General features: G+C 47.5%; 1 protein-coding gene across 3 annotated transcripts in view; it reads left to right on the top strand.

The window, feature by feature from the left end:
• The first annotated feature begins 5,844 nt into the window (after positions 1–5,844).
• The window catches only part of PPIL4 (peptidylprolyl isomerase like 4), a 51,174-nt gene continuing 45,803 nt past the window's right edge, over positions 5,845–11,215 (top strand). Inside the window, exons 1-2 of one of the 3 annotated variants that reach the window (XM_062186906.1) lie at positions 5,845–5,963; positions 11,130–11,197. In XM_062186906.1, coding sequence (XP_062042890.1) covers positions 5,894–5,963; positions 11,130–11,197 — 138 coding nt within the window. In that variant the 5' untranslated portion in view covers positions 5,845–5,893. The remainder of the gene's footprint in view (positions 5,964–11,129; positions 11,198–11,215) is intronic. The other 2 variants (XM_062186907.1, XM_062186905.1) reach the window with 2 other exon arrangements.

Here is an 11,215-nt window from a genome sequence, read left to right as displayed (position 1 = left end):
GCCGCTGCGGCCGGCACATCTCACTGATCCGAAGCTAGGAGCCAGGTACTTCTCCTGGTCTCCCATGCGGGTGCAGGGCCCAAGGACTTGGGCCATCCTCCACTGCCTTCCCTGGCCACAGCAGAGAGCTGGCCTGGAAGAGGGGCAACCGGGACAGAATCCGGCACCCCAACCGGGACTAGAACCCAGTGTGCTGGCGCCGCAAGGTGGAGGATTAGCCTGTTAAGCCACGGCGCCAGCCTAGAGGGGTACTCTTCATCTGATTCAGAAATGGAGCAGCTGAGTCTTCAACCAGCACCCATATGGGATGCCAGTATTGCAGGCTACAGTTTAACCCACTACATAATGCTGGCCCCAATTTTCTGTAATTCTAAAAAAAAAGTATTTATGTTATCTGAAAAAAAAAAGTGATATCTGCTGATTCACTCCCTTAATACCTGAACAGCAAGGGCTGGGCCAGCCCAAAACCAAAAACTGGGAATTCAATCCGGGTTTCCCACATGAGTGACAGGGCCCCGATTCCTTGGCCTATCACCTACTGCCTCTTAGGGTCTGCAGTAGCTGGAAGCTGGAAGCAGGCACAGAGCTAGGCCTTGAACCCAAGGACTCCCATGGGGGGTCCAGGCGTCTTAAGCAGTGGCTTAACTGCTGCTCCAAACACCCATCTCTTCCTTCCATTTTCTGTGTTTTTGATGCTATGCTGACCATGGTGAGACTGCACCCCCACAGCTAGCTAATTCCCTGGGGGTGCACTTTCCTACACAACTGCAGTGATGCAGGGTCCCTGTTCTGAACCACCTCCTTTACTGGACTCTGTTCCAGGGACCAGTATCCCTCTTCCCTAATCACACCAGGGCCAGGCACCAGACAACTGGAGACAGTTCCAATATCCCAGAGCCTGCTGGAATTATGTCAGCCAGCCAGTCCTGAACTGCCTTACTCTGCCCAACTTTGCTTTCCCTTGGAAACCACAACAATGGCTCCTGCTCATGGTCTCACCTCACTAATCTCCATGCTTCTTCAAGTGACCTTGTGTGTGTGTGTGTGTGTGGTGCCCTCTCCTCCCAGAAACTGTAACAAACTACTTTTTCAGTGGGAAGCGTCTCCTGATCTGTTGGCGTCAATACCAGAATAATTATAATATATCCATATTTTAAAGCACAATACCAATATGTACTGTAAAGGTAAAAGACAGAATAATCACAACAAAGAAAGGACAGTTAACATATTCGACAAGAACAGACAGATGAAGACACAGGCCAATATTATTTCTTGCAGCCATCGTTTGGCACTGCAGTTAAGCCACAACTTGGGGGGGCTGCATCCCATGTCAAAGTGTTAGGTCCAAGTGCCAGCTGCACTCTCAATTCCAGCTTCCTGCTAATGCACACCCTGGAAGGTAGCAGGTGATGGTTCAAGTATATTTGGAGCCCTGCCACCCATGTGGGAGACTTGAATCGTATTCTGGGCTCCTGGCTTAGGCCTGGCCCAGCCTGCACTGTTATATACATTTGAGGCATGAATCAATGAGTGGGAGATCTCTCTTTATTTCTGTATCTCTGCTTTTCAAGTAAATCATAAAGTAAAATAATAAAAATTAAACAGTTTCCTTAAGAAGAATTTTTTTCCAGAACGGGCAGAATATTTTGCTTTCCAGCCAACCAAAATATTTTCCTAAGACTCTAGACCTGCCACTGTCCCACAGAGAAACCATACTATCAGTGTGATGACAGTAGTGACAAGGGCGAATCCTAGTTCACCAAACTGGGATTCCTCAAGGTGCAAGAGGAGAAGGCAGGAAAAAGGGCATGAGGTAGATAAAGGCCATGATACTGCACTGTCAACATGTTAATACCTCTGCACCGTATGTTAACATAGCAGCACAAACACGTTTTTGTTGTATACACAGGTAAAAGAGAGCTCATTTAATGCAATATCAGGACTATACTTTGTATGATTTCACCAACGCTATAAATATCTGGACATGTCAATATATGATAAATTAGTCATGATGGCTGGTGATGCTGACATCTGGAAAACAATAAATATTTGCTAATCCTGCTGTCTAAACTAATCTACTTTAGTATTTACATGTAGTACAATTGTGAAGGACAAAGCTCATTTTATTTTACCTATGTAGCTGCTGTACTCATACAAACTACTTAAATCTACTTAAATACTTATTAGAAATTCAAAGTGTGGGGCCAGCACTGTGGCATAGCAGGTAAAGAACCTGCAGTGCTGGCATCCCATATGGGCGCCAATTCAAGACCTGGCTGCTCCACTTCCAATCCAGCTCTCTGCTATGTACGGCTTGGGAAAGCAATGGAGGACTGCTTGGGCCCCTGCACCCACATGGGAGAACTGGGGGAAGCTTCTGGCTCCTGGCTTTGGATCAGCACAGCTCTGGTTGTTGTGGCCAACTGGGGAGTGAACCAGTGTATGGAAGACTTTTCTCTCTCTCTTCTTGCCTGTCCTTCTCTCTCTGTGTAACTCTGACTTTCAAATAAATAAATAAATAAATCTTTTTTTAAAAAAAGAAATTCCAATTGTAGGTAGAAATAAGCATAAACTGTGTAGTTATCACAAAATATTTTTCTTATGAAAGTAGAACATTTTATATTTAGTGAAATAATTGAATATAGCCTAATTTAGAGATTCTGTAAATTATACACTGAATAATGTATAAGATATTCTGTCTTGGGTTTAAGATATCCATTCATGGGTCTGGATTCTCCAAAAGAATCTGGCGATAACACACATCTTTGTTAAAAAATTACTCCATATGTGAAATCATTTTTCACATTCATCATGTCACTTAAATAGATCAAATTATTCTTTAGAAAGTATTCAGTTTTTCCAAATCCTTTTTTCTTGAATCTATACTTCTGTTAAACTATACAGAATGTTATAAAATATTACTCTTTAATACCATCCTTATTCTTATAGTTCAAGATCATAATGGGAAAATATAAATTAGAGGCAGTGGTTTAGCCTAGTGGCTAAGACACTGGTGTCCCCACTCAGAGTGCCAGAGTCTGTTTCCCAGCTCCAGCTTCTGATTTTAACTTAGGCAGATGCAGACCTGGGGGCGGCAGGTTGGGTCCCAGCCACCTACATGGGAGATCTGGATTAAGCTCTCAGCTCCTGGCTTCGGCCTGGCCCAGCTGCAGCTATCTGGGCTGTGAAGCAGCAGATGGAAGATCTGTCTGTGTTTCTCTCTCCTTCTCAAATAAATAAATAAATAGAAAGGAAAAAAAATCAACGTTTCATTTTCTTTTTAAAGATTTATTTATTTGAAAGGCAGAGTGAGAAAGAAAGGAGAGAGAGGGAGAGACAGAGAGAGAAAAATCTTCTATCCATTGGTTCACTCTCCAAATGGCCACAACAGCCACAGCTAGGCCAGTTTGAAGGTAGTAGGCAAGAACTCCATCCTAGTCTCTCACATGGGTAGCAGGGAGGGGCCCAGCTACTTGGGCCATTTTCCACTGCCTTCCCAGGTGCATTAGCAGGGAGCTAGATTGGGGGTGGAGCAGTGTAGCTGACTGTGTAGGTATCATCTGGACCCTCCATGGATCTTTCATGGAACTTCAGGAAATGGAACCGGTGCAAATATTCTGATACTCATGAAGCTAGCCATGCTGTGAATAAAAAGTTATCCTGCGTCTCTGATATATGAGTCTTATATCTTTTACCAGCATCCAGGAACTGTGGTAGGTTAATTTGTTGTTTTAATTTGCATTTCTTCAATTGCCAATAGATTTTTAAAAGAGAGGCAGAAGTAGAGAGAAAGAGAGAGATCTTCCATCTACTGCTTCAATCCCCAAATGGCTGCAATGGTCAGAGCTGGGCTGATCTGAAGCCAGGAGCCAGGAGCTTCTTCTGGGCCTCCCATGTGGACACAGGGGCTCAAGGACTTGGGCCATATTCCATAGCTTTCCCAGGCCATAGCAGAGAACTGGATCCAAGGTGGAGCAGCCAGGATTCAAACCGCTTTACCCCTTATGCCACAGCACCGGCCCCCAATTACCAATACTAATTCAGTCAATACATATTCACCTATGTGGAAGGCTGTCACAGGCACTAGGGATACAGCAGCAAATACAATTAACCGTCCTTCCAGAGTATATATCCTAGCGACAATAAATACACATATGTAAATAAATTTTAATTAGCATGTTAAATGAAATTACTGTGGAGAAAAAGCTGTATGGAGAAAGCTAGAACTGCACATATGTGGGGCTAATTTGAATTATGGTGGCCAGGGAAGTCCTCACGGAGAGGATGACATCCGGGCAAAGCATCTTGAGGAGGTGAAGAACCAAATGACTGGAAGAGGCTTAACTGGAGGGACAGCAAGGGAAAAGGCCTCGAGGCAGAAGTTTGACATCGATGTGGCTTCAGGGGAAGGTGGGGGAGGAGAGGCTCAGGGGAAGCCTTGTAAACCACTGTAAAAACTCTGGTTTGGGGGCCGGTGCTGTGGCGTAGTGGGTAAAGCCACTGCCTGCAGTGCTGGCATCCCATATGGGTGCTGGCTTTACTCCCAGCTGCTCCACTTCCAATCCAGCTCTCTGCCACTTCCAATCCAGCTCTCTGCTATGGCCCAGGAAAGCAGTGGAAGATGGCCCAAATGCTTGGGCCCCTGTGTCCATGTGGGAGGTCCAGAAGAGGCATCTGAGGAGTGAATCAGTGAATAGAAGACCTCTCTCTCTCTGCTTCTGCCTCTCTGTAGCTGCCTTTCAAATAAATAAATCTTTTTTTTAAAAAAAAAAAACCCTCTGGTTTGTAGTCGGATACGAAGTTATTGGAAGTTATCGGATGTTATGACCATGTGTAAAGTTACATTAAGTAGAATAATAGGCTTGACTGCGTATAAAAATGCTAATCTCCAGGATCTGGAATCCCCAGTTCCGGCCTTCTAAGAGCACCAGCGGGCCTCAGCCTGTGTTGCCTTGACAACACCTTGACAGCAACGCCTCCATTTTGGAACACCTGAGATTGCATCTTGGGAAAGCACCCCCTGGCCCCCACCTCCACCAGGAGACTGTGGTCTGAAACCCTGATCTAAAGCCCTCGCACGACAACAGTCCTCTACAACACACTTGGCAAAGCAGAGAAACCCTTTAGCATGATCGCTCAAGCTTAAAAACAGATAGGCTGCACCTGGGTTAATGGTAAGATTATAATTTGTCTAATACGATTTAGGCCAACACCTGGATTAATGTCAAGATTATAACTGAAATTCAGATTGTAACTGGTATTGTTCAATTATAATTATTAGTTTTGCATAGGCTTTGGGTTAGCTTGAGCCCTGTATTCCCCCTCCCCTCCTTGTGGTTTTTGCCTTTATAAACCCTGTTGCTTTGAGCCTCGGGGTTTAGAGTTGTTTGGGGCACGAGCCCACTCCCAGATTCATCAGTGTGTGGCGCGCCTCTGTCATCGCGACACTGTAATAGGCACAGTCCCTGCTAAACAGCCTCCCGGGGAGCTCAAGCTGTGACCTTTTTCCGCGAGGTGGACGCGAAAGGCGGAAGACGGCCGCGCCGCGGGCGCCCTCTGGGCGGCGGGAGGGCCGCCCTGTTCTGGAGCCAGACAAAGGGGCACCGACCCTACGGAGACTTCCTTCTGGGCAGCAGGCTTCCCGGGAAGTCGCCACTGGCCGACCGGCACTTTCAAAACGGCCGGGCAAAGAGGCAGGACCCACCACGGCCGCACGTCAGAGGCGGGCCCAGGGCGGACCCGGCCGGCCGGAAGCAGCTGCCCGGAAGGGGGCGGTGGCGCCCGCGGCGTGACGCAAGCGCGCGTCGCGCCGCGAGTGACGCGTGGCGCAGAAGACGACGGGCTGCGCCCGGCACCGCCCCCGGCGGCTGGTGGCAGAGGAGGAGCCGGCGCCATGGCGGTTCTGCTGGAGACCACTCTGGGCGACGTCGTCATCGACCTGTACACCGAGGAGCGGCCGCGCGGTGAGGCCCGCGCCCCGCTGCGCTCGCTTTGCCTGCCTTCCCTTCTCAGCACAGTCCCGGGCAGGAGTCGGCTCCAGCGGCGGGGCTGCTGGTGCCCGCGACCGCGCTGATGTCGTTAGCGGGCTTTGGTTAGAAAAGTTTTAGTGAGGAGATTCGGCTTGGGCCGGGTGGGTCGTGTCGGCCGCCGGTCGGGTGGTCGGCCTCGCGGGCTGCCTGTGCCGTGCCGTAGCTTTCGTGGCTTTCTTTGCTCGTGAGCGGAACAACCACAAACGGTGCTCGGTGGTGTCATCGGTGGAGTTGGGTGAAGCAGGTGGGACGTGCCGGGCGCGGCGAGTGTGGACACCCGCAGGTGTGGAAAGAGGCTGCCAGGGGCTAGGCGGCTCCTGATCTTCCGTTAGGGGAAATCGACGCGGGAGCCCATTTTAACTTTGGAAGTGTTGTGGTCGACTGTGTAGGTTGCCGTGGAAACCGGCAGAGCGAGTAAATTTTCCCCGGGCGGGGGTGGGCAGAGGCGAAGCGAGCAGCCGGTGGGACACTCGTGCTAGCGCGCTTTCCCAGAGCAGGGGGAGTGGGCTGTATCTTAGCCGTCTGCTTGGAATTTTCTGGAAACGGCCGGCAGGTTGATAGGGCTGGAAGGAAGGCTAAGGGACGTGCAGTGGCAGTCTGATTGTTGTGGGCGCTGCCGATGACCAGCGCCTTTGACGGGTTTCAGAGCACGGTTGAAGCGTGTTTGGGGAAGATAATAGGCAGCAGGGTGGACAGTGTGGCAGAGCGGGGAGAGACCGGGAAGACGAGATTAGTCAACAGTCAGGGTGCTGCCCCCTTGGAACGCAGTCTGTCGAGTAGGAAGAGCTGCAGCTGTGCACCTTCCTCCCGCATCCTCACCCCTCATCCAACACCCCACAAACTTGCGTAGCCCTTGTCTTCTGTTGTCCTTCCCACAGACTCCTACTCACGATTCAGACCTCAGCTCAAGCGCGATTTCCTCTGGTCCCTGAGCAGAGTTAGCGCTGTTTCCTAAGGGTCTCAAGTCGTTTTTCTTTTTCTTTTTTTTTGACAGGCAGAGTGGATAGTAAGAGACAGAGAGAAAGGTCTTCCTTTTGCCGTTGGTTCACCCTCCAATGGCCGCTGCGGCCGGCGCACCGCACTGATCCGAAGCCAGGAGCCAGGTGCTTCTCCCGGTCTCCCATGCGGGTGCAGGGCCCAAGCACTTGGGCCGTCCTCCACTGCCTTCCCGGGCCATAGCAGAGAGCTGGCCTGGAAGAGGGGCAACCGGGACAGAATCCAGCGCCCCGACCGGGACTAGAACCCGGTGTGCCGGTGCCACAAGGCGGAGGATTAGCCTGTTGAGCCATGGCGCCAGCCTTCAAGTCTTTTTTATACATCACATGGCATGTACTTTATTGTAACATTTACCTGTTATCCTGATTTATTTGCAAATCTTGTCTCAAGAATGTAAACTCCCATGAGAGAAGAGACTGCACCTTACTTATCTCTATCTTGAGTAGCTGGTACAATGCCTGCCACTCTGAGGGCACACACAGGGATCTGTTATATTGATTGATGCGTATAAACGTGTTGTTTGAGTTGTGACTCTGCAAGTGATAGAAACCCTATTCGATTGGCTTAAACAAAGATGTGATTGATTGTCTCATGTGTACCAGGTAATCTGGGCTTTATGGATGGCTATATCCAAGGGTTCAAAGGATGTTATGGGGAATTTTATTTTTTATCCTTTGTTTTGCTTTCCTTTGAGATCTTTGACACTCCCTTGACCCATTCTCCATCTCGAGCAGCACCTGGTAAAATGAGTGGATCTCTTTCTCCAAATGGGAGGTAGTGTTATTCCACCTAATTAAACACTCAGTGGTTCAAAAAAAAGAAAAACCTGGAACAACAAAACCAAGTCCACTTATTGCATATATATTTGTAAGCATATGATTGGACATCTACTTAGGAATATGTGCACCTCCTTATCAACATACTGTAAGTTTTTACAGGCCTACCTCTTCTCCTTTCTTTTCGTTTGTTGCTTTACATAGAAAATGTGAAACAGAAGCAGAGAGAATCCTATCAATAAATCCTCATGCATCCACGTCCAGCTTCGTTTAACAGTTGTCAACACATATCCATCTTATTTATAATACCCCGACCTTCACTGGACTTATTATTTAAATTATTTAATGTAGTTACTTTAAAGATGAGGATTTCATGGGACTGGTATTGTGGTGCAGAGGGTTAAGTCACCACTTTTGGTGCCCGCATCCCATATTGGAGTGCTAGTTTGAGTCCCAGCTACTCTACTTTCTGATCCAGCTTTCTGCAAGTGTGCCTGGGAAAGCAGCAGAGGATGGCCCAAGTGTTTAGACCCCTGCCATCCATGTAGGAGACCTGGATGGAGTACTGTTCTCCAGCTTTGGCCTGGCCCAGCCTCAGCCATTTGGGAAGTGAACCACTGGATGAAAGATCTCCCTCTTTGTCTTGTACTCTTACTCTGTTGCCTGCCTTTTACATAAATAAATGAATGCTTTTAAAAAGATTTATTTATTTATTTGAAAGAGTTACACAGAATGAGAGGCAGAGAGAGAGAGGGAGGGGTCTTCCATCTGCTGGTTCACTCCCAATTGGCTGCAACAGCTGGAGCAGCGCCAATCTGAAGCCAGGAGCTTCCTCTGGATCTTCCCACATGGGTGCAGGGGCCCGAGGACTTGGGCCATCTTCTACTGCTTTCCCAGGCCATAGCAGAGAGCTAGATTGGAAATGGAGCAGCTGATGGCTGGCGCCATGGCTTAACAGGCTAATCCTCCACCTTACGGCGCCAGCACACTGGGTTCTAGTCCCGGTTGGGGCGCCGGATTCTATCCCGGTTGCCCCTCTTCCAGGCCAGCTCTCTGCTATGGCCCGGGAAGGCAGTGGAGGATGGCCCAAGTCCTTGGGCCCTGCACCTGCATGGGAGACCAGGAGAAGCACCTGGCTCCTGGCTTCGGATCAGCGCGATGTGCCGGCCGCAACGGCCATTGGAGGGTGAACCAATGGCAAAAAGGAAGACCTTTCTCTCTGTCTCTCTCTCTCACTATCCACTCTGCCTGTCAAAAAAAAAAAAAAAAAAAAAAGGAAATGGAGCAGCTGGGACTTGAACTGGCGCCCATATGGGATATGCTGGCACTGCAGGCGGCAGCTTTACCTGCTACGCCACAGCACCGGCCCATGAATATTTTTTTTAAAAAAGGTAAGGGCTTAAAAAAAACCCAGAAACACAAATCATTGTCATACCTTAAAAAATTAGCAATCATCCCTTGGTATTATTTGAATTTTCCTATGATTTTTTTTTTTCTGATTTATTTTGTTTATTTGAAAGAATTACAGAGAGAGCTGGAGACAGAGAGGTCTTCCATCCACTGGTTCATTCCCCAGATGGCCGCAACTGCGCTGATCGGAAGCCAGGAGCTTCTTCCAGGTCTCCCAAGTGGCTGCAGGACCACAAGCATTTGGGCCATCCTCTGCTGCTTTTTCAGGCACATTAGCAGGGAGCTAGATCAGAAGTGGAGAATCCAGGACACGAACTGGCACCCAGATGGGATGCTGGTGCTGCAGGTGGCAGCTTAACGCATTGTGCCACAGTGCCAGCCTCTATTTTGTTTTCTTTCTTTCTTTTTTTTTTTGGACAGGCAGAGTGGATAGTGAGAGAGAGAGAGAGAGACAGAGAGAGAAAGGTCTTCCTTTTTGCCGTTGGTTCACCCTCCAATGGCCGCTGTGGCCGGCGCATCGCGCTAATCCGAAGCCAGGAGCCAGGTGCTTCTCCTGGTCTCCCGTGCGGGTGCAGGGCCCAAGGACCTGGGCCATCCTCCACTGCCTTCCTGGGCCACAGCAGAGAGCTGGCCTGGAAGAGGGGCAACCGGGATAGAATCCGGCGCCCCGACTGGGACTAGAACCCAGTGTGCTGGCGCCGCAAGGTGGAGGATTAGCCTATTAAGCCACGGCGCTGGCCTATTTTGTTTTCTAATAGAAGGACTACTCTCTGTTTAACAGAAAGCCCAGACGTGCATGCAAGAAGCAAAACTGAAACCTAATAATCAAGATTCTCCAACAGGTCGGCCCCCTTTTCCCTGCATTTTCACTCTCCATTACTCTAATATGAGGCTGTTACAGAACTTAGACTGATCTTTTGGACCCTCCCCTTCCTTTTATCCATCCAATATAAATTTTCTCTTTCAGGCTTGAATTTTATGTCTCCCAGTGTGGAACACTAACTTTCTTATCTGCCAATCATTTTTTAATTGCATGTAAGAATTGACATATAAAAGTGTTTATGGAGTATCATATGATGTTTTGATGCAATTCAGTTTCAATTCTTGCTTTAAGCTTCCACTAGGTCTTCTAATTTCCTCAGCCAGAAAGTCTCTCTGTAACTTGTAGCATTTTTTTAAAACCAGCTTTTGCCATCTTGCTATTTAAGTGGCACAAGTGGTATTATTAGATACGCCTGGTATTATAGCTGCTTGGTGATGTAAGGACTCCCCTTTAATGTAAGCTCCTTGAGGGCAGGGACTGCCACATGTATCTTATTCTGTGTCTGGTTTCTAACTTGGTGCCTTAAGGACTTATTAGCATGTCTTTCCACAACTTGGCCATGAACTTGTTGAGGTCACTGAGCGTGGTTTAAATGGCGTTTGTGCTGGCAGTGCCAAGTATTTAGAAGGTAGATGGTCAGTGTTTGTTGCAAAAATGAGTGAATTTCTATGAGAAAGCTTGTTCATGATAAGTGTGTGGGTTTTTGTGAGGTGCTCTTCAGTCGTAAAAAAAGCCTCTAAATATTTGGTTTAATCTGTACCCACTTTGATATATTCTACTAGATCCTTTTCTATCATTGTGTCTTCTGTAATTATCTTTTCTCTTCGCAAAACTAATCCATCAATAAATGATTATTTTTGCTAGATAAATGTCAATTTCCTGTGTTAGTTCAGTTGCCAAAAAATCCTGAGAAAAGGGAAATAAAATGAAAATGTAAAATATATAGCCTTTTTCTAGGCATACCTCCCTTTTTTATGGCTTTGGACATTTGTTTCTTTTAACAGTAATTTAGAAATTATAATCACTATGCCTTTTTCTTTGTTTAAATGTTTATTTGTGGAGAATGGTGATAATTTATTGTTTATTTTATTTCAGCCTGTTTGAATTTCTTGAAGTTGTGCAAAATAAAATATTACAATTATTGCCTTATTCACAATGTACAGGTAAGTTGGGGTATATTA

This window comes from Lepus europaeus, chromosome 3, assembly GCF_033115175.1.
Source record: "Lepus europaeus isolate LE1 chromosome 3, mLepTim1.pri, whole genome shotgun sequence".
Taxonomy (NCBI): domain Eukaryota; kingdom Metazoa; phylum Chordata; class Mammalia; order Lagomorpha; family Leporidae; genus Lepus; species Lepus europaeus.
This window is presented reverse-complemented; position numbering and strand designations above follow the sequence as displayed.